This window comes from Plasmopara halstedii, assembly GCF_900000015.1.
Source record: "Plasmopara halstedii genome assembly, contig: Scaffold_2904, whole genome shotgun sequence".
Taxonomy (NCBI): domain Eukaryota; phylum Oomycota; class Peronosporomycetes; order Peronosporales; family Peronosporaceae; genus Plasmopara; species Plasmopara halstedii.
Genome location: NW_020189809.1, coordinates 48,960 through 71,569, shown reverse-complemented (window position 1 = coordinate 71,569; position 22,610 = coordinate 48,960). Strand labels below are relative to the sequence as shown.

The 22,610-nt window shown below is 42.4% G+C and overlaps 5 protein-coding genes across 5 annotated transcripts; 3 read left to right on the top strand and 2 right to left on the bottom strand.

Annotated features, from left to right (window-relative positions):
• Window positions 1-1,363: 1,363 nt before the first annotated feature.
• PHALS_05456 (uncharacterized protein) lies at window positions 1,364-1,684 on the top strand (the record flags this gene model as incomplete). Its single annotated transcript, XM_024718998.1, has 2 exons — window positions 1,364-1,543; window positions 1,622-1,684. The coding sequence occupies 2 exons, from the start codon at window positions 1,364-1,366 to the stop codon at window positions 1,682-1,684; spliced, it is 243 nt and encodes an 80-aa protein (XP_024584342.1).
• A 5,894-nt stretch (window positions 1,685-7,578) lies between these two features.
• Window positions 7,579-9,126, top strand: PHALS_05455 (uncharacterized protein; the record flags this gene model as incomplete). Its single annotated transcript, XM_024718997.1, has 1 exon — window positions 7,579-9,126. The coding sequence occupies one exon, from the start codon at window positions 7,579-7,581 to the stop codon at window positions 9,124-9,126; it is 1,548 nt and encodes a 515-aa protein (XP_024584341.1).
• A 976-nt stretch (window positions 9,127-10,102) lies between these two features.
• PHALS_15092 (uncharacterized protein) lies at window positions 10,103-10,709 on the top strand. Its single transcript, XM_024718996.2, has one exon. The coding sequence runs from the start codon at window positions 10,310-10,312 to the stop codon at window positions 10,676-10,678; it is 369 nt and encodes a 122-aa protein (XP_024584340.1). The 5' UTR covers window positions 10,103-10,309; the 3' UTR covers window positions 10,679-10,709.
• A 1,393-nt stretch (window positions 10,710-12,102) lies between these two features.
• On the bottom strand, window positions 12,103-14,203 carry PHALS_05454 (myosin heavy chain; the record flags this gene model as incomplete). The annotated part of the gene is made up of 3 exons (XM_024718995.1): window positions 12,103-13,140; window positions 13,198-13,322; window positions 13,387-14,203. 3 exons carry the CDS (start codon window positions 14,201-14,203, stop codon window positions 12,103-12,105), a joined length of 1,980 nt encoding a protein of 659 aa, XP_024584339.1.
• Window positions 14,204-14,687: 484 nt separating this feature from the next.
• Window positions 14,688-21,101, bottom strand: PHALS_05453 (Microtubule-associated protein; the record flags this gene model as incomplete). Its single annotated transcript, XM_024718994.1, has 1 exon — window positions 14,688-21,101. One exon carries the CDS (start codon window positions 21,099-21,101, stop codon window positions 14,688-14,690), a length of 6,414 nt encoding a protein of 2,137 aa, XP_024584338.1.
• Window positions 21,102-22,610: the final 1,509 nt, after the last annotated feature.

The following is a 22,610-nucleotide window of genomic DNA, read 5'->3' as shown; positions in this document are numbered from 1 at the left end:
TGGCGTCGCCAATTGGTGGGGTACTCCGTGCAGGGTTCTGGTCTGACGCAAAATGTGTAGCGTTTTTGAAGGATCCGAAAACAGGTACCCACGTGACACTCAATGGTATTGTTTTTTATGATGAAGGCCTCAAGTACAGATTTCTTTACGAGATGCATGATATGGCTCCCTCAGAGAAGAAATGACATGCTGCTTGGAGATTGCTATGCACTCAAAATCTAATATGTATAATTGGTTATGCACATATATGCACACGTGCTAAACGTGTTGCCTTCCTGCATGCGCCGGCGCCCTTGGTCAGCCAGCTAAAATTGGTTTTTTGCTGTCAGTCATAAGTTTGAACTTAACACTCGGTCTTCTCCAAGATTCTTTCGATAATATGGTCACTATGGTCTTTGTGGGTCATTATAGGAAAATTTCTCATCCGCTACTGTCAGCGATGCAATAACAATTGGGATACAGCTAAGCTGTTCCTCTGTATTTCATTCCGCCAACACGGCTTACCCGTAACAATCATCGGACAGAACTCCGCGCATTTTAGCAAGGTTTTGGAAAACTTAGCTGAAGGGTTAAAAGTCGAATTGGCCGTACCAGCAACTTACCATCTCCGAAAAATTGGTCGAAAGGAGCACGTCAATGTAGTGATGGCGAATATTCTTTGAGGCACTGTCGCGGTGAGACCGCAGTGCTGAGGTAGATTGCTCCCACTAATTGATTTTGCGTCAGATAGCGCAGTGCATATCACTACGGTTCTAAGCGCACTTTACTAATATTATGCTGAATCCATATGACCCATTGGCATCACTACAACGTGGCTCTCATATTAGTGAGGAGAGCTGTCGATCGAATCCTACTTTTAATACAAGCCCGATTATACTTCATAGCAAGTAAAATGGATTCGCCCAAATGAGCGTGAGCGTCACGCGTCGGTTGCGTGTTGCTAAGACCGAGGACAAGAATGGTCAAAAGAAAACACGGATGCCAGAGACGGGCAAACGCAACTGAGTACATATCGGGTGATTTTTCACTTTACATAGTGTATTAGCCTACGCTTCCTGTGCCTTGGTTTATAAGATTAAGTTGAAACAACGTATCCTCGGACCACTTACAGTTACAGTGAATTTACGATTATGCTCTACTCTTATCAACTCTAAGAGAATATAGGCACATCTCGTTATCAAAATGAGCTTACTTTAGCCTATCATCCAAATTTTACGAGCTAGTTCGATGACAAGCACTTTGTTGTAGACCTGGTAGCGTATATACCTTTTTCTGTAAACTAGCTCATTGCGGCTGAGCTACATCGGCTCGAAAACAGCGACGGTGTCGTGAATATTTAAGAAGTTTTAAGCCTCGAAATGTGATGGATAGGCCTACAGAATATCTCATTTTAGCTCCGGAGATACACAGAGATGTGCAGAGTAGGCTGACGTCCCGGCGCAACCGAGATGAGACAGCTTATGATGAGTGCCATCCTTCACTGATGCTGCTCAATGCACAAGTGCTGGCTTACCATTGCGTTAAGCGAGAAATGGGACGACGAGTACACCAGAGCTTTATTCGGTATCTGAAACCCAACATCGGCACAATTGTCCTGGCTTCGCTGTCGTTTACAATCTAGTGTATCGTTGGCCTTCCTCGCCGCAAGGTAACTCGGCGTAGCGTCTTTCCAACTCGACTTTAATGTGCGTCTGAGACTTAGTCTGTAGCTGTATTAGATGCGTTGTGAAATGCTGCAAGTCTGCTAACAGCACGGTCTGTGAAGGATGGGTCTCCACTCGAATATTGCTTGGTGCTTTATATTTCGCAAAATCAAGCATTTATTAACTTCATAGCTCGATATTTGCTTTCGCATTTCTAAGCTGGTTAGCCAAGATTCCACATGGGTGAAACGATGTGTTTCCCTCTATCAGTGCACCAATTGAGGGCGATTGTTATTTGCATGATTGTCAGCGTACTGCTCAAACGGTACGCCATTAGTGAATGTTAAGAGACTTCTGCTCGAATCGTAGGCAACACCGCTAAAAGGTGATGACATATGGGGTATAAATGCTTGTGCGGAGCAACATTCTGGCTCTCCCTCTGTCCTTGGTGTGGGCGAATAGGCGTGTATGGATATTACGCCCCGGCGCAGCGAGCGAATTTAGACAGTTAAGATCCATAGCCTCGATGTAATGAATTCGGTGAGAACCGGCGCGATAGTTGCACTTCGTGGCGAGCAATTCTTCGCGAGCTCCACAGTGATATATGGCAAGGCTTCGTGCTGTGGGGAAACAGCCCAGACGTACTGTGAAATATGAACTTGTGACATTGAGCGATATTGCACTTTACTTTTGTGTAACTGTAAGTGATTCATAAGGCTCGCAAACACAGCATTTATGACGAGAATAAAACTGCTTAAAGAAGAGGTCCATGGTACATGGGAGCTGCTAGCCGCACGTCGTGAAATAAAGGCAGTCATAATGAGACGTGATATTAGAGCGAGTAGAGGCTCTCGGTTCCGTATCTGGTTCAAGTGTGCGAACCCATCCTGTGCATTTGTAACGCAAACTCTTTGGAAAGTAGCTTCCTCTGTATACAATACACGACAACCGCGTCGAAGGAAGCCCAGTTGCAATATTTTATCAGCATCTGCGGTTGGATCAGCCATGTAAAACTTCAAAGCTAGTAATAAATATAATCTGTAACAATCTAGCACAGAGTTGAAAAATTCTCAGATTTATTACAGCTGTAAATTTGTATGTGCATTTTTTCTACCTATGGCATTTCTTTGTTTATAATTTTGTTTGGTGTTTAACCTAGCCGGATGATCTACCAAAATACGATAACTTGTTATAAAGCAGAATATATTGATCAAGTATCCAAGTTTGCCAACTGTGTTGATGTATGCCTTTCGGTCCAAACAATGCGCTGCCTAAAATCTCAATCGTGACGACACGGATAGATGATTCTTTCCGTGCAGCGTACGAGGCAGGCAGACTCAGCTCATATTGAGCAAATGAATGCGTCCAGTCATACTGGCATCGTAATTGTTGTAAGCCAAATACTTAATTTGTTGCCGTCAACCTCATCATCCCTTCCTCAACAAACTTTATTGGTGATAAGGCTAGTTCTTTTGGATTGAGATCCACTTGTCACAGCAAATTATGGCAAACTTTATTTTAGGTGCTTATCACCAGGTTGGACGTGCTTACAGCTGGTTGTCCAAAGACCGATGACATAACGATGCTGATTCAAGCCTTATTCCAAGTGAGACCCTTGGCCAGTTGCGTGGCAGTATGCTTATTAATATAAGCAGGATTGTTGTTAGCACGGACTTAGGAGCGTGCTAGCATCGGCGTCAAAGTCGAGCTTTTGTACATCTCAATACAGAGCATTGGTCGACATTCTTGGCCAGCGTACGCTCCATCAAACTTGCTGGTACACCCATAGTCATGGTAGATACAGCTAGCTTTCTTCCATTCGTGCCCGTAAAGATGTCAATTTTGAAAGGGTGGTATATGACACTTTGACTAAAATTCGTTAGGAACCATACGGATTTGACTTCAAGCGTTAAAGGTGCTCTTCAAGTTAGTGTGAGATATGTTCAACGGGAGTTCACGTCTTGGTGGGGGAGTGTAGTGCCTGCTAGTAGAGATGTACACAATACAGAATTGCTCTTCGGACTCAGGTTAAAGCTCAAAAGTACCGTGGTGAAGTACCATGACGTAAATCAATGACAAAAAAATGACAAGTGTATCCCGTACAAGACGGTCTCTAACCACCACATTCAGCAAAAACTACAAGGATCTTTGAGGATCGCCATTTTACTCCTCGCTTGCAGTGCTTCGCAAGTGTTCTCGATACCGGACTCGTCCATGCAAAATGGCGATTTCGGTATTGATCGAATTAATTCGATGTTACACTGCTCGCAACACTATGTTTAGATCCCTCGAGATGTTCCGTCAAGCGCAAACAGAGCTTTGACTTTGGACAGGATAGATATGATGTATTTTCTAAGATTACCTTGATCACTTCTTCATAAGTCTACGCACGTTCTCGTTACAAACCTATGAAGTTTCACTGCTTCGCTCATCTGGCTAGTCACATGAAACTGCCGAGTCATCAGTACCGTTTCATCATGACAAGACAAAGCCATCCTCAAACAATTCAAGGTCCTGAGATTGCTACTTGTAGGCTTTAGTCCCTTTCTTAAATTTTGGAGACTGCAAAATAGTCGCATTTTCTCGTCTGAACCGTATAAAATAGATGTAGTTGAAGAAAATGCAAATATGTCGGTCCATCCAAAAATACTTCGCTACATTCAGACAGAATTTCGCTGTAAAGATTACACGGAGTTGGTGGCGTGTACATCAGCCATTCAACCTCCGATTTTGACATAGAAGAATATAAAATAGTGCTCTGTATTTTAACAGGATATTTACTTTCATAATTTCAATCTTATTGCCACCTCAACCTTGAGAAGCTGCGTCCTGATATAATGTCCATTCAAGAGTATACTGTTTAATAGGGTTCAAGTGCACTTAATTGGAATATGACACAAAATTGTGCAATTGTCACAAATACGCAGCAGCTTTAGTTTTCCGTGCAAAAGATTTGCTCGTATCACGCCAATTGTATCCTCTTTATATAAAATATGATACCAGAATTCGAGAATGGCTACATCTCATACTCTCATTCTGTACACCATAGCCCTAACCGTAAGCCTAAAAACGTGAATACTCTTCAAATCTGTGATGTAGCAATATCATTTTTGTTGCTCGTCGTTCTTGGATCAAGGTCTCATACGAATTGAATGCGGGGTAATGTCCAGTCGAATGGTGCTATAGCTAGGCTAATGGATAGCTGATTTGATATTTTCTGGGGCACAAGTTTTCGGTCCTAATTCTCTGTTGGTGGACTGGATACAGGTGGTGTGAAGAGCGACACATGTATCAATGAAAGGAGCATGAATCGGAACTTTTTTTCAAACATTTGATACCAAAGATGGAAGTCATTACGTAAAAGTGTTCCTCCTTGCTCAATCCTGAACGATACTTCAGCCTATTCGTACGTAATGAAGTTGTTTCGTGCCGTCTTGCTCAATGCTTTCGTGCTGTTCTCGAAAGCTGATCTTGCTGCCACGACCAAGGAATCCCAATTAATGTCGATTGTTGATTCTAATTCTTCTCTTCACACCGAGTTTCTAAGATCTCATACAAAAAAACGAAGAGAGGGTTGCATCGCCAATTTTTCAAGTAAAGGATCTTGGACGACTCGGTAAGATTGTGGATAAGTTTAAAAAACTGACGCAGAGCCAAAAGCTCGAGAGATGCAAAAATCAGCTTGTTGGGATCACTGAACTTCTGCCTGCTTTCAAAAAGCTAGGAATCAATGAAGACAAGTTTAGTGGTCACCATATCGGCTTCGTTTCGATCCGCCTTTTTACAAGTCCCGAGTATTCAGCGATTTTTGACCTCGCAATCAAGCTATACAACGATGATGCCCAAAAAATGATAGCACACGCTTTAAAGCAGATATTTCCCGGGCGGACACAAAGCTTGATTAATTCCGCAACATACTCAAAAAACAAACAAATGGAGCAATTGAGGTCGCAACGACTCATCCCGGAGTCGAATCCGTGAAGGTGAGCTACAGTGAAGTATTGCAAGAGAGTTTGTAGCTTCAGAAATACTAGTAGCGAATAATACATAAGTATATCATGTGTACATGTTTATTTTCGATGCTTGTATAAAAGAATCGGCTGCTCAAGGGACATATTGTAATGGTAAGTGAGCGGACCACCAATGCTATTTCTTGAGAAAATATAGTAGATAGAAAATAAAGTAGTTGTGCGGAAGCTACGATCAGCTTATTTTTTTAACCTTTATGGTGAAACGCTATTCATTGAGCTTCGCTGGTTTTGCTCTTCATTATCTCATCACTTTTGGAAAAGCTCTTACGAAGAAGCCTGTGTAAACTGCCTTCGTTTTTTGTGATGTTTGATTGGGATAATAGTGATTAAGAAAATGCTCGAGAACATGCGGCTCATGGTGAGGGATACATTGGTCAAGCGAAAGAAACATGTATACCTTTTTTGCGTCTTTTCACATGATAATGGCCTTTTAGATCATTGTTTTGTTCAAAGGAGTACCCATTATATCTATAATGCAGTGTATACCATACAAGCACTGTCAAATTAGCATACAGATAAACCAAATAATTACGCGGTTAAATACATATTTTGTCAAAGTGGCCAATTAAGCGATGAAATGAGCACAATATACAAAATCACGTTGAGAATCAGCTGCTCCAAAGAATTTATGTGATGGTAATTTTTGAATTAAAATACTATTTTCAAAGAGTTGGCTTCTTTACTAGCTTGCTTTCATTCGCTCAAGATATTGGCAAGATTAGACCGCCGACATATTTCTCGTTGTACTATCCGATTTGCCTTTTTGAATAAGCAGGTTATACATGTAGTTGGCCTTGTATTTTGACATAACTACGGATTGTTGACCGTTATGGATGGGATTTGCCAGGAAACATGAACAGAATAAATGCGCATGAAAATCTTATATTTCAAACCGCTCAGATATGCAAAATTAAAACTTGATGAAATAATTCGAGTAGACCTCAGCAATCCAACCAACCCTTACGTCTTGATCTTCAGTAAATCATGGAGCGCTATGATGCGTGTCAACATTAAGCTTTAAGAAGTGGTAAGATAGTGCAGTCAAGAATTTAAATCTAAACTTGGATTTGATTTGAGGCGCGTAGTTGACCAAATTGATTGCAAATTGACTTTAAAAGAGTCGCACTACATTGATCACACCGCTTAATGTATGCTGAAGAGACAGATAGATGTATCAGTGTTATGCAGATGCTCTATCTGATAAATCTATCATATAAGAACTACGATTGCTTTGCGATATCTCAATAAAACGTCACCTATACACAGAATAGGGGGTTAAGAAATAGCAATCTTAAGAATCACTCCTACAGCTTTGACTTCGAAGACGAGGGAGAGGGTCGGCAAATTGCTAATTTATGAGAAGCCATTTGCTGTTTGAACTCATGAGAATACTACGATTGTACTCCCTTGGCTAAAAAATAGCCTTAACATCCATTTAGCAGAAGTGAAGAGCTTTTTCTTTGGAATCTAATTAAAAATTGACCAAAAAATAATTTGCAAATTACAAATTTCAAAGAATATTTATTAGTTATAAGCAAAATGGAATGGTGAGACGTTCCTTGACACACAAAATTATGTGATAGATGACGTCAAACTTATCAAGAGCTCACGATTCGATATACGTGCTTGTTAGCGTATTGTAACCCCTTTTGCCACATTATATGCGCAGTCTTACCGGGATGGTATAAATCAATACTGCGGATACGCTGAATGCTTGTAATTACGTAATCTGTCAATGGATTAAATTAATAATGACCCTTACACAAAATGACATTGTTATCGCGATTTCTGCCACGCCTTCTGACATTAAGAAAACAAATTACGTCTTTTATCATTTTCCAAGTAAAATAGCAATCGTCGAGCACAAAAAAATCAGGATCTGAATATCTCGTGACCACTTAGAAATGGGGTCGAAGCACTCGCGTCATTCGCAGTCATCGGACGACAATACTCAATTGTATACTAACAACCAGCAACCCGACGATGAAGTTTCCCCGGAAGCGCGTGCTGAGTTCACAGTTGATGACATTTACAGTCCAGAGAATACACGCCAAGCCCAAAGACTCCATCGAACTGATCACGATCGGTTCTGCAAGTTTCGTAATTATTTTAAAAATCATCACATGTCGTTAGCGAAAGAAGTTGGTCGTCAAACTAAGAAAAATAAAGCTCTGCTTTTGCACTGGATTGAAAGCGCTGTAGGTCCATTAGAAGATGGTGAAAGATTGACAAAGGACGAAATTCTTGAGATCGCCATGGTCTCAGCAGCTTTGACTGAGTACGGAGAGTCTGTGTTATCGAAAGTGTACGATCAAGGCAAGCTGGATGCATTGCCAAATTTACCTTTACATACGCACCATCTTCGCATGACTGCTAAACAACAGGCCTGTCGCGACGGCTCTGATGCTATTAACAAAGACAAACTAGAAGCAGCGCACTACATTGGATTAGAGGTAATGCTACGGCTGAACGAACGGCTGCCAGTTGAACAACGCATGGGTGAAGAACTTCGCAATATCCTCAATCACCCAACGAATCTCCGTCTTGTATTAGCGACAAGTAATCAAACTCTACATAAAAAGGTGGACACATTACTTATCAATGCAACAAATTTGTTGTTAGAGCCAAATTCAAAAACACCACGTAAACTTTCGGCACGAGAGTACGATCGACTAGTCCAAATTGCCAAACATGCACAGGATCACGTCTTTCAAGACGCAATGATTGCAGCAAACGGACATCATTTATACCTTAGCTTGCGCAATCAGTTTTTACGACTTGAAACTGACGATCGACCGAAACTTTGGGATGTGGAGAAAGACAAACGCGAGTTTCGATATACCCTTTCGTCTAGACATCGTTCACCATCCCCTGTGCCAAATTCATCGAGAACGTCACGGTCACCAGAGAAAAAACCAGAACCAACAAGTAAAGTGATGCAGAACAATCGTCACTCTTCTGCTTCACCTGAAATGCAACATCAAAGTACATTTTCTCGCTTTGCAGCGAAGATTTTTCGCTCTCGTACCAAGAAAAAGCATATTATCATCCGCACAACTTCAAAATCGACTTTTAACGCTGAAGACACAACCCAATCTGAAATTTCTGAAAAACGACGAGTAGGGAAAACCAAGAACGAAAAGAAGCTTATTGTGACAGCACATACAAAGCCTAAGAAAGGAAAAGCAGAGAACTCGAGACAGCATCGTCAACGAAACAAAGGAAAACGTCAACCTCACACGGTACCAAAAAAACAAGCAGCGAAATCAACGAAACCAGCAACAAAATCAATCTCTTCTTCAAATCAAGACATTGTTTCCGACAGTGGCGATAGTGACTATGTTGATATCGACTCGGATCAAGAAACAAATGATGAATGTATCATCCATGTTGGACCCCGTGGAGGCAAGTATTATATTAATGCAAGCGGAAAAAAAGTCTATGTCAAGTAAGAAATTCGATTCTTTTCGAACTTGCAAAATGAATAAAGTTGTAAATCTTTCATAGCAAATGTTTTCTCGACTTCATTAAATTGTTTCCTTGATCATATCAAACTTTTGCCTCAAACAGAACTTTCAACTTAAGTCTGAAAATTCTGAACTTTGGCTCTACATGTTAACTTGAATTTTTCACACAAATTGTCATGAAAAGACGTTTCTACTGTGTGGTCCACTTAGGATACAGTGTTGTACCTAAAATCAACAGTTTCCTCGTTTGCGAAAACGTGAGTTTCATTGGTAATTGACCTACTACAAGCCAAGAAGCATCTTTCACGCCTTTTGCATCCACAACTTGATTGAAGAACTGACATATGGCTTGATTTCTTCAACCCATGTTGAATTAGCGTGAGTTTGCAATACAAGACATAGGAGATATATGGTAGAAGTAGGTTTACAGATCAGGCAGGACGGTACCACGACTCGCAAATCACTCCGCTCAAGAATATTAATGCAACAGCGACCCTTCACGTATGTAATCACGGAGGATGTCTCGACAAATAATTCTTTATACGTATGTATACCTCGTATTTTAATTTCAAAGCAGGCAAGACGGTACTACGAATCCGCTCAGTACTGACAGGACGTAGGATAAATCGACAAATAGTTAATTTAGACTTCTCTCTCTTATAGAATGTTTGTTTCCATTACAGTATTTGTAGTTACACCCCGTTTTGTTAGAGAGTATGCGGAAAGCTCCTTTAATTTTTTAAATGTGTTTAGTTTCAAAAAGTATTGAAGATAAACGCGATCATGAACCAGAATGTTGCAGTTTCTCGATGATCATGGCTTCATGTAGCCGAAATCAAGCATAGTTGAAAGTTAAGCTCATTACCCATTCTTTCCCGACAAGAACTTGACCATGCATGTGATCATCATATATAAAACCTTCATTAAAAGAATACGAATACTTTAATCAAAGATCTGAATGCGATCTTGCAGCGAGACCTCTTCAACAAACTGTAGAATATTTACAATCTGAAAGGAGATAAGATCTGACCACCAGAAGCCGCGTGTTGCGTGGGCCAAAGCCAGCCCATCTCACAGGAACTGGCACGAGCTCACTTCAAGGTGGACTCTTACTCTTACCTTCACATTCTTTAAATTGCCACATAACGTCAAAGCAACTTCGTCACTTATGGTTCTTCAGCCGGAAGTCTTAAATCTCTGCGTTCAAATGCCGATCTCGTGTTCAAGTCATCCATGTGACCTTCGTATGCGCTCAGATCCTCGTCAACATTTATCAATGGACCTTCCCCCGGATGTTCGCGAGCTAAAGCAGCATATTCTCAAATCCCACCCGACCAAGCTACTTCGTTTTAGTATAATCCGCATGCGCTATATTGCCACACCACCGGTTCTCATTCCAAAAGCTTTGAATCATCAACGAGCCATGCGAACACTCGTGTCCGGTAAAACTGTACCACTTACTATGAATATGTGGGAAAATTGTAAGACAAAAAGAAATCGCTTGGATTTGATTCACGAATACGTTACGTATAGATGATAAAATGCATTGATGGCGTCGTTCATGATCCAATTTTACTTCACTAATACATGTAATCTTTCTTGTAACAATATCATCGAGTGTTAAGGAGAAAGGTTCTTGTACAGATGAGCATATACTTTTTTGCCGATGACATCTTTGTCCACTGATATCTTACTATTTATTGGAACATGTTGATTCCTGAACCTTAAGCTTCGACATGTACGATTAGCGAATTTCCTTTGTGGTGGAACCAGCTCTAGCTACGGTCGATAAAAAGGAAAAAGTAGCTGTTATAGTTCATGGATCGTAGCGACTTTATATTCCAGACTATCAACAGTATGCTGACAATTCAAGATCGCTAACAAATGCCTACGTACAGCATTTTATTCTTTTCTGAACCTCTGACTACACGTCAGACCAGCCAATCATCTTGGTAGAAGTTGCACTCATTTATTTCAAAGAAGATGCCGGCCGGCCTCATCACGCGCAGCGTCGTTGGAAATAAGCAGTTAGTCGTGCAGAATACAAAGTGCCTTGTTCTTGATCGTAATCATAACATTGGGACATACAATCGAATCACTGGACAGGTGGAATACGCTTAATACTGCGCTAGAAGCATACATGACACCTCAGATCAGATTCTGGCGAAGCTGTATCTTAGACGTTTGGTCTGCAGCTCGCATCATTGCGTTGACATTGCATGGAAGTATCACCAGACGCATGAAAACAAAAAAGAGGTTGTAGGATAACATATCACATTGCAATTGGGTACCAGGTTTTTCGAATCGAGACATAGACACGAGGACGGTAGTGTGAGCCCAGAATGGAGTTAGGCAAAAACTTCTCAGCTGTAAGGAAACACACTTTATTGTCTTGCATGTGTTAATGGCTAGAAAGTGTTTGCACCGTTCTTTCGTACCAATACCTGCATTAGAGTTCAAGGTAAGCAGGTTCTATAAAGTAGTTTGTAAGGTAGATTCATATAATCGATAATATATATTGCTTTGACGGAAAGACCTAAGAATGTATATGAAGGAGCTTGTGGTAGGCTACATGTAGCCTAGGAGATAGCAACAAATCATATAGTGATAGTGCAGTTTTAATGATATTTAGTCTGTTCAAAGTAAAATTTATACAATATGGAAGAGAATAAGCTCAGAATAGTTTCAAATATAACAATAAACGCAGAGAAGATAAATTATTAAAAATCAAATTTATATACACCAACCATACTCTTACCACTAATATCACAGTTAATTTTCAGAACATCTAATCCAATCATCGCTACCTCAATGCGTTGAAAAGAGCCGATCAAAGTTGTCAATTTTCCCATATATTCATCAAAATTTAATGATGCTACACTGATGGAATCTTGAGCCAATGAGTAGAATATTCTATTCAGTACCACAAGCTCGAAAAATAATTTATTCGTCTCAAACTCCTTACGACACAACACATGCCGAAATGCCATCACAAATTAATGTTGAACACGATCGTTGCTGATCAGCCAAAGCCATGACAAACCGCTCGTCAACTTTATGAATGTCAACAGTCTTTTCGCTACACGCACTCGACATTAAATTGTTTTCTTCTTCTTGCCATTTCTGTCGTCCACGTCGACCAGGAGTTTTTCTTCTCTTCCTTTCACGTTTCTTTCGTGTTGTATACATTTTAAACGCCATTGATTCACCGTAATAATGACATAACACAGAATCCACTTGATCTACTACCACACGCGGTTGATTCATATACGTCTGGGCTGGAATCGTACCCATCCGATCCACAGCTTTACTTCCTTCATCTTTTGGATTAATCAATGGAAGTTTTAAATATCGACAGATTGGATTACAACGGTGCGATCCTAGAAATCGTTGAAATCCTCGCAAAGCTAAATTACCTTTTCCAAATTCTTTGCCGCGTCTTGTGTGAATTTGAGGATCAGTATAATGATCACCAACGCCTTGAATATCCACAACGAGAATTTCTTGTCCTGAAGCTTCGTAAGTAAAATGGGAAAAGGCTTGTGGGGTATTGCGTTCAAAATCACTCACATATCCAAAATTATTATTGTGTTTGTGATACTCTCCAGCTATAAAGGGCTCGACTCCACAAATGGTCCCACTAAGTGTCAAATTTTCAATTACTTGATCACTTGCATCTACGGGAATTAGCTGAAGAATCCACGCATCGAGAAACTCCACGCGTCGTGGAGGATTGTACGAATTGTATAACTTGGCATACTTAGCAGCAACTGCTTGCATCTCAACATCTTTAAAATAGGTGTCGGGATTCTCGTTCGGATTGATAGCAATTTTTGCCACGTAACTTGTACATTTAGATAACATATTGTCTTCGTCAGTGTCACGTACTGTCAGAAGTGGAGGTAGCATACTTAGATCTTGCAAATGAAATACTTGCCGAAGACCACCACTACTAAATGGTTTAGTATCAATCTTCACTTGAATCTGTGATGATTTCCACTAGATCATATCATAAATTAGCAAGAGATAAACAAACCACTTGTGCTCTTGCTTTACCTTCCGTTCACTTGAGTCAAATATGTGTTTAATGGCACTGCGTTCTCGTAACAGTGAAAATTCAGGTGGTTCATGGTACAGTATTGGGAGCTCCCATGATAGCAAGTCGGATGTTTTTATGATCGCTACATCCAATACATATACAACTATTAGCAACAGTATATACACAATTAACAATGATTTCATTACTTTGATCAGCTTCGCTTAGTTCGTCGACAAGTTGCACACGACGATCCTTGTACTCCGTGACCGTAATGAAACCTTCTTGATATAATTTTAATAAATTGCGAAGTTTTCCAAGAGTTTGACTTTCACTTTCCACATTAAAGTCTGATGTAGACGCGAAATCATTACAGAACTCAGTGTGGTTTATTCGTGATGACCACAAACCAAAATAATTGTCATCACTTCGTTCTTTCCAATTTCCATGGTATAACGCCTGTAGATTGTCGACATCTTTTTCATCTATTTTCTGCTCCTCTTCTCCAAAACCATAGCGTACTCCACGTAATGGCACAAATGACGATGGAGCTCTTGAGCTTTTCGTAAAATTCTCAGAACAAGTTCGTCTCCTTAACGAAAATTCTACTGGATCATTCAAAGGAGGTTCAGGTTCATCTTCTCCATTTTCATTCATATGCTTAAATCGACTACTGTCATAAAATCCATTCCCATTAGAATTCCAATTATTGTCTTCTTGATGGTAAAGAGGTCGAAGTTTTAGCAAAGCTGATCGATTGCTTCGTAAAACAACGTCCGAACTGTGAAATCTTCGACGTGATGATAAATTCTCTTCCGTTTGATCAAATGTGATAGACCGCCAAGGATGTTTAAAGGTCGTTGATCGTAATGTTTGACCACTGGGAACAACAAAATTGGACGAAGAGGACGATACAGAGCGTGGAGAAAGCGATGGTACACGCACTTGTGAACTACGCGGGGATGTGACTGAGATGGATAATTTACTTTGCATTTTGGCGTTTTCACCGATGACTGGTAGTGCCATGGTGTCTATACGGCCTCTCGATCGACCGAATCAGAAATGGGGATGATTGGTAGGCATATTTGATGAGGACTATATTTTGGTCTTTGTGGGATGTAAACCGATACGAAAAAGAGTTAAGTTTGGGCTATTTCATGCACAGAAATCTTCAGTGTCTGGTATTTTATCCATCAGCATTTGGGCTTTTGTTACGGGTATACGAGATGTTAAGATCGTAATTTCTTAAAACCTGTGTACCCCTAACTCTATATGAGCAACACACACGTCAGTAATCTGAAGTGCTTAACTGGCTTGCGATCTTTGCACGAAACCGAAAAGTTAAAGTTCAATTTTTCTGCTTCGATGGCGAGCTTAGGTGTTTCATAATTCCGTACAGGTATCTAAGCAACTGGTTATACAACAATAAAATCCGATAATTAATAGCACTTAATTCCACAATCCTGTACAAATCAATTACTATATACTTCTGTAATTAAGCATCATCCTCCTAGCTAAAATGGCGAGACATTTGCAAACGTTCTCGGAGATTATCTAATTGTGCACTTGTGGTTGACGGACGCGACGTAGTGCTCGCTAAGCCACGATTTGCAGCAAAAGCGTGAAAAGATGTAAAGCTTCGGCCACGAGTTCCTCCAGCCAGTGCCGTTCCAGTCGATGACAGTGCCGCTGACGCTGTCCTGACCGATTGCGTCACACTACTGCTACCACGCGGCGGGAATAAGCGTCGTGTCAAGCTTTCCTCTGGTATAGTAGCTGCACCATTAGAGGCACTGCTGGCACCAAAATGGCTCGTGATTCGCGATGCACTTGATGACAAGCTGTTAGTGCCAATGCTAGCAATGCTAGTTTCTTTATGACGCAAGTTCGTAGACTCAGTTACTTCCTGCTCCTTCTTCTGGCCAACGCCCATATCTCTAAGTGCTTGACGAACCGGAGAAGTTGGCGGAATGTCCTTCATCGATGCTTCAAAAACGCTTGATCGTGTTTTAATTAGACTTTCCGCCATAATCTTCAAAGCCGAACGCATGTTATCATTAGCAATATCAACCATCATCACTTCCGCTCCAGGTAAGGTTGATAAAAACATGTGCATTTGCATAAGCACACCAAAAATGTCAATCCCTTCAAAAGGATTAAGCGAGTTGGCTTGAATTGTTGACAGCTTTAACAAAATTCGTCCCACGAGCTGATCAAGTGAGTCTTCCTTTAACAAATGCTTAAGCGTGTCATTTTTGTTGTAATCACCGACGTCATTGTGCATGAGACGTTGCAACAAGTTGATTACTGACGGATATACATCGCCGGGTTTTGCGCGCTCTGTTAAATTTCTCATTGCCTTGTAAAGCGCCTTAAAAACCATCAGGTACCGCTTCTCTTCGGGAGGAAGCATCGCAATTTCAGAAGCTGGCATATTCGCCTTTGACGCAAATTTCTCCATGCGTGGGTCCATTATCTTTGAGCACAACTCCAGCAACACGCGCTCTACAGTGAAGCGGTGCAAACTTGTTACGGCTTCGCTGTTAAAAACGACAGTCAGCGTGGTGATGCTGATTGCAAGAATATACATTTCCGGTCTCTTTTCCGCGTTGCCAGCGTAGAAGGCACCATGAATGCAGTCACATAAAGCCAAAACGATCTCGTTGACATATGAATGCAAAAACTCAATCTCAGATGGATCCGTAGGACGGTTAATAATCGCATACAACCCCTTCAATGCATTGCCGCCTTCCTTGTAGGCAGGAGATCCGGCCGGAATAACTTCCTTAGATGAGTTTATTAGACCCTCGATAGGTCGCAACAATAGCTCTTCGATTGCCGCGCCGTGTGATTCGTCGTCATCTGCCTCGCTAGCTGGTCTGCTCATGTCCACATCATCATCGACAGCGAGTTCCTGGGTTTCAGCGAGTTCCTGGGTTTCAGCGAGTTCCTGGGTTTCAGGCACAGAATTTGTCATTGTAGCTGGTACAGCAACAGCAGAAGCTCGTGCAAAGCCAAATCCTGTCCTTTGTTGAGAATTCTCTCGCTCAAATGTAATCTTTGGTCCAAGCGTGGAAGCAGCTACACTGGGCACACTGCTTACAGGCAAATGCTTCAAACGAGCAGTAAGCAAATCCATGCCCTGTTGCGTGGTAATTCCCGCGTACCGAAAAAACTTGTCAGGATTCGTGCCTTCCGTCCGAGTGTACACGCTCACAAGTAAACTAATAGCGCTTTCGCGAAGCTCCTTTTCGTGAGCAACGACATACTTGCTCACTTCCCTTACACACTTGCGGCCTATGACGTGATGCCCGTACACAGTGACAATGTATTCAACCAAGTCAATGCATTCGCATCTACTCTTCATATTTTTTGATCCATTGAAACAATCGATCAAGTATGGGACATATCGTTCCGGGCTGAATACGTCCACAACGAGCTTCATTACGTCACGAAAGCGAATGCGGAAGCGTGGCTTCGACTGACCACTTTCTTGAAGAAGATACGGTAACAAAATTGAAGCTTCGACGTCATCCAGCAGGTATCCAGCGCCTTTTAGCATCTGTAACAGTTTCACCAATACTTCTAGCAACTTTGCCAATGCCTGCACGTTATTGTCTACAATTCGAAGAGTGCACCATTTCAAAATGAGATCAAGTGACGATATCACTTCATCTTTCTGGTTGATTATACACAGCATCAGCTCATCCAGTGCAGCTAACATTCCTTTGTCCAAGGAAGGAGCAAACAACTTGGCATGAAATTCTGGTGACAAAAACGGTTTCCATTCGACCTCGATCTCATTTTTCCGTGACTTCATTTCACTCACGGATGTCGTTTCGAATATCCACTTGTTGAATTGGCCCTTGGACAATCGAGACGTTTTATTGGTACTCATTTTCAGTAATGGCACAGCCTTCGTTGCGTTTTCTGAAAGCGAGGAAGAGGACGTCAGTGAGGCCCGAATCGAAGAAGGACGTGCAATCCGCGATTTAATCGGTGTATTGCCAGATGCAGATGGACTAGCTCTTCTGCGCATCACACTACTATCCGCAGAGTTATGACCTGCAGATGATTTTGTAGTAGGGGTCGATGGCGTTGCTACAGCGACAGACACAGCATCGTCCATACTAGCTGTGTTTTCAACGGCATCAACCATTTCACACGCTTTTTGCAGTATCGGCTTCAGAGCACGCATGGCAGCTGGCTTAATGTCACGACATCCAATTGTCAACACAGTTTCCTTGCCGACGGATTTCATCACTTCCACAAGCAAAACTTGAGCTTTCTCACGCGCTTCAGAAGATTTGTCCATTATGCATTGCACAGTTGGAGCCACGAGGCAAGTCAAGTCGAGCTTGTCACAGTTTCGCAAATGTTCCACTGCCCATCCAAGCAGCTCAGCGCGTCCGACCGAATTTAAAAGTCCCTCCGACAGAGACGCCGTGAGGCTCTCCATGCAAGTAGACGAGGTTTTGTTGTTGTGGCGAACCCATCTATGAAGCGCTTGAATCGCGGCAGCTTGCATTGCCTTCTTATTGTCGGCCACTCCAGCGATCAAGCTCGCGCCAAGAATTTTTGACATTTTGGCAATGTCAGGTCCAACGCTTGATGCCACAACTCCAATCACGTTCGCAGCTTTCACCTTCAAATTCGCATTCGCATCGTTGAGCCGAATTTTCAAACTTCTAAGTACTTCTTGCACAGGTCGCGTGAACTCGATCGCATAGCCGGCACTTTCACACATGGCTTGGACACGATCCATCGCCTCTGCACGCTTCTTCCAAGCCACCTTGTCAGTCTCGTTTTTCATGTCGTCAAGTAAATCTTTGGTAATCTCGCTACTTATATCTTTCCGACCAAACAGCGCACCAGGGTCTGCCGCAGCAGGTACCTCTTCTTGACCCTTCACTTGGCGCTTCACGGTGCTCATTGCTTTTGATGGATCAAAGCCCACTCTTTGAAACTCTTCCTCTACGCTCTTGGCCAACGCTGGTTTCCAGCTGTCAAGATTCAAGATTGGAACTAGTGCAGGTCCAAGTTGCGAGTACATGGTACTAAGCAAAGATATTGCAGCTGTACGAACTTTGGGATTGGAAGCTTCAAGACCTTGAGGGCCTTTTACATAGTCGATAAGCGCCCGCGGATTGCACATCGATACTCCAAAATCTTTAACACAATCGGATAAGACCGACAAGGCTTCAAAATGTGCGAGCGGTAAGCGAACTTTTGGCATGTAGTCAATCATACAGCCCATAGTATATGATGGACCTGTCGCTTCACAAAACTGCATCATCATCGTTCGGATCGTCTCGTTTGCTTTCTTGTCGCCAATCTTTTCACACGCGCGAGGAGTAACAAGACATACAACACCCCGTGAGAACTTGCCAGCAACGCTTTCTGCAAAAGTTCCTACTGCTTGAAATGCACTCTTCAGTACATTGATGTTACTATCCTTGAAATCCTTCACTTGCTTTGAAAGATAAATAGTGAACGCCTCGATTATGCTCAAATTCATCGTGTTGGATTTCTCCTTGACGTACCCTTCAATTTCTTCAATCGCTTCTTTTCGTTCCATCCACTTGGAGCTAGCAAACCTTTCCTTAATTGTACACCAATTTTCAATTTGAAGTGCAGTAAGATGTTCCTCTGCTTCTTCTGCTGTGACAGAAATTGCCACAGGTGTAAAGTTAATGCTTGCACCTCCATTATTTGACATACCACTTCCTGGCCCAGAAGCTGGGGGTCTTTTTGTTGAGGCTGTATTTGATGCGGTGCTAAACTTTATTCCTGTCCGAGTTTGAGGTCCACGCTTTTTTAATAAAGGACGACGAGGGTCAACAGGAGCAGGTGCAGCGGCAGGAGTGCTCTCCATTTCTACGTCCATGTCCGGCTCAGATTTCCGAGATTCGATAAAACTAGAGCGACTTGCAGAACTTCCTGCGCTACCCGGGCGCGAAGGTGGACGGGAGGATGACGCACTCTCGGCCCGAGAAGATTGAGCACTATTCGGACGAGAAGAGACCGCGGAAGACACACCGCCGCTAAGACCTCGCTGAATTGTCTTGTGTGCTCGAGGATTCTTGCGCGCAATCTCGTCCATAATTATTTGTAGCCATCCAGCTGTTTGGTCAGTCGCTTGTAAAAGTTCAATAAAGTATTTTTGACCTGCTTCCCGCACCTTCGGATCTGTGTCATCGATGCCTTTCAGAAACATTCCCCCTAGTGACACGATTAGCGTCTTATCATTTAGATCTACATAGCGATTTTCCACAGCTCGAGCTATAAAAGCCATCGTTTGAACGCGGGCTGGTGGGGCCTTATTCTTTGTCGAATCGCATGCCAGCTTGAGCTCCTCCATCATCATCTCTATGGTCAAAGCATGCTGGAGAAACAAGTCTAATGCTCTATTGGTTGCACTCAAAATCAAAGCCTTTTTGTCTGAAAGTTTTCGCAAAAGTTCTGGAAACATGATCCGAGCATACTGCGTGAAATTTTTACGTAAGCCGTCGGCTAGCACACCAAGCACTTCGATAGACTTGGCTACAATGTTGACATTCGAGTCATTTGTCAGTGCTTTTAATGTCGACACAAGTTCATAGTAATCGCCATTTGCTAGTTTTGGAACGGGTCCGATCAGTTCCAGTACAATTTTCAGAGCCTCCACTTTTTCGCTCCACTTTGGTAGTGCTAATTTTTTCCTGAATTCCGACTTTGATAGCTTGACCAGCAAATCAACGGTCTCTACAAATTCTCGCGGGTCAAAAGCTGAAGAGGAATCAGCCAGGCTGATACCATTCATTGAATCCTGACGTCTCGATGATCCAGCAGCTGCTTTGATCGACTGAGCACCTCTGACGAACTTTGTGGGTACAACCTGGCCAGGTACAATGTCCTTTGTTTTTTCTTCAAATTCTGTCTGCTGCGCCTGTCGTAAATTAGCCAATATATCTTGAAGCAGAGCTGTACCAGTCCAGCGATGTATCTCCACCATCACACTCATCGCAATCGGACGTACTTTTACTGCCCCTTCCATCAATTTCGGTAACGCTGCTTTAATGGCTTGCAGCGGGACAACGCGTGGTCCATACTCCTTTAATGCATCAAGTATACATGTGGCACAAACTGGTGGTACTTTAGGCTTACGGTTCGTCGTTCCTTCCAATAAAGCCGTTACTGTCTTTTCAGCAGCACCTGCTGCAATGAATGCATCTGTAAGCTCCGTCCCAAGCTTTACGATGCCTGGTCGTGCTGAAAATCCTTTATCGATGACACGGGTCATCACTCCACTCACAATACCTTCATTAAAAGGCTCTACAGCTTGAGTATACGTCAGTACAGCAGCAATTCCTGCCTCCATAGCACTGGCATTCGTATCTTCACACATCTTTGGGAACAGATCTAAAACTACTTCTGCTTGTTTCGAATCAAATTCTGACTGCTCAAACAATGTCTTCAGTTCTTCATATCCTTCTTTCCGCACTTTCCAGTTCGTATCTGTCAGTTTTGGTAGTACAACGTCGATGCCAATTGTGTCATTTTGTTCATTATTGACTGTGGAACTATCAACCTCCATTTTAGAAAGCGACGATGCTTCAGGATCAGTCATGACAACATCGTCTGTCGAGGCAGCAATACTGATAGTCTGGACAATTGTTGGAGTCGGTGGTGGCCTCATTGTGGCTGTTAACGGTGGAGAATCAGCCTTAACTGTCGCCAATTGGGACGGGACAGGCGGTGAATGGGCAACGCCGCTAATTTTGGGCAGCGAAGCGATTGTATTGTGTTCTGTATCGTCGTCTTCACTATCTCCATACTTAATGTTAGATGAAATGGCCTTGGAAATGCTGATGAGAGACGCTACGTCAAAGTTTGCGCACATGCTACACTTGCAAGTGGCGTTCCGAAGGCATCGATCATCCATTTTGACAAATTCTTGATCGGAAAGGTATTAGAGATGATAAAAAAGGTTGTAGGCTGAGCTGAAAGTCTTTAAAGCGTCAGGAGTGTGCTGGTCAGCGCAAAGAGGTTGTGTCCTGACTGCGGACTCGAGTGTGCGCTTGTTGCGGTCCTTGCAAATTTAAAATTGTAGATTTTAAAATGAAAATGTGTGTTCGACCCGAACCAAGAGTGATTGTCGTACAATCGAATTACCCTAATGAAAAAGTCCTATTTTACTATTGAGCAGATATTTTGCTATTGAGCGGACATTGCCTCTACGAGAAATAAAAGGCAAGGGTGAGCCAAGGCGTAAGCGGCCACAGTACCAGGGTTATCTTGCCGAATTGCAACCTCCATGACCACACCGTGTTGCTGTTCTTCACACTAGGCTTCTTGTGATCACTGTTCAAGAGAACTACTCATTATCTTAAATTGAAACCAAAACTTCCTCAGACACTAAGAAAACACCAATATCCCTCAATGTACTTCGTGAGTGTACCAACCAGTGTCGAATCAAATGCAAAAGGTGAATTGTCAAAGGAGCTTATGTTCGGCCCTTCATTCGCAAGGTACTTGCAACTTCGAAATCGATATAAGACTTGTTATACTGCATGAATCCTTATTTTTATCAGTCTAGCAATAATTTCAATTGCGTCCGTAATAACTATCGTGTTACAAATAAAATCAGCGACCGTAGCCAGACCTGCCACGACATGGTCAAACTCGCATGACATATTTCATTTGTATTCAGCAATGTAATATCAATATCCCTACATGCCGCTAATGCTGTGTGCGCTGAGGCCCAATATCGCTTGCTTGTAGCAGGCACTTGAGTCACTGAGTCCCAGTCCTTGGTTAGGACGCCAGCAAGCTGGTCCACGCTTACGAGATGAAATCTCGTGCTATATTTCTTTAGACGTGACATGCTTGGATCTGGCGTTAATGTCTGTATTGATTGCAAGACGAATTGCACCCTAGTTATCATTCCAGACTGTAAGAAATACTCGACATCTTCAAGAATCGTGCGAACCCGAAGCACTTCTTGCGTGCACAGACTTGGAGCCATGCACTCCTTCCCGCCCATCCCTTCCGAACTCGATTCCACCGTACGCTAAATGAAACACCCGGAAATATGGTGCACCACCAATTATCGCCATTGTAGCACTAATCAGCGTTGTTTCTTTCCAAATTTTCGTTCGTGTATCTACCTCCCTGGCGCTACTACTCCTGAGTTACCTTTGCCATGGGAAATGGACTACATGAATCACAGTCATTCATTGCTGCTGCGATAGTCTTTGAATTGTGGCATCACGCGTACAATATCGGGACGCGAATATGTCATGATCTACAGCAACATCCTATCAAACATCTATATTGCTTCGACTGCATATCTGCTCTATGAACGTCTGCTGTCGGCGATTGAGCCTTCGACATCTACAGACCAGCTTTACACAGGTAGGCAACCGCCTTGGCGACTTGCTAATTGTACCGG

What these genes read in the sequence shown, in the direction of transcription:
- PHALS_15092 (XM_024718996.2), top strand. Translation starts at nt 10,310, where the DNA reads ATGGTTCTTCAGCCGGAAGTCTTAAATCTCTGCGTTCAAATGCCGATC.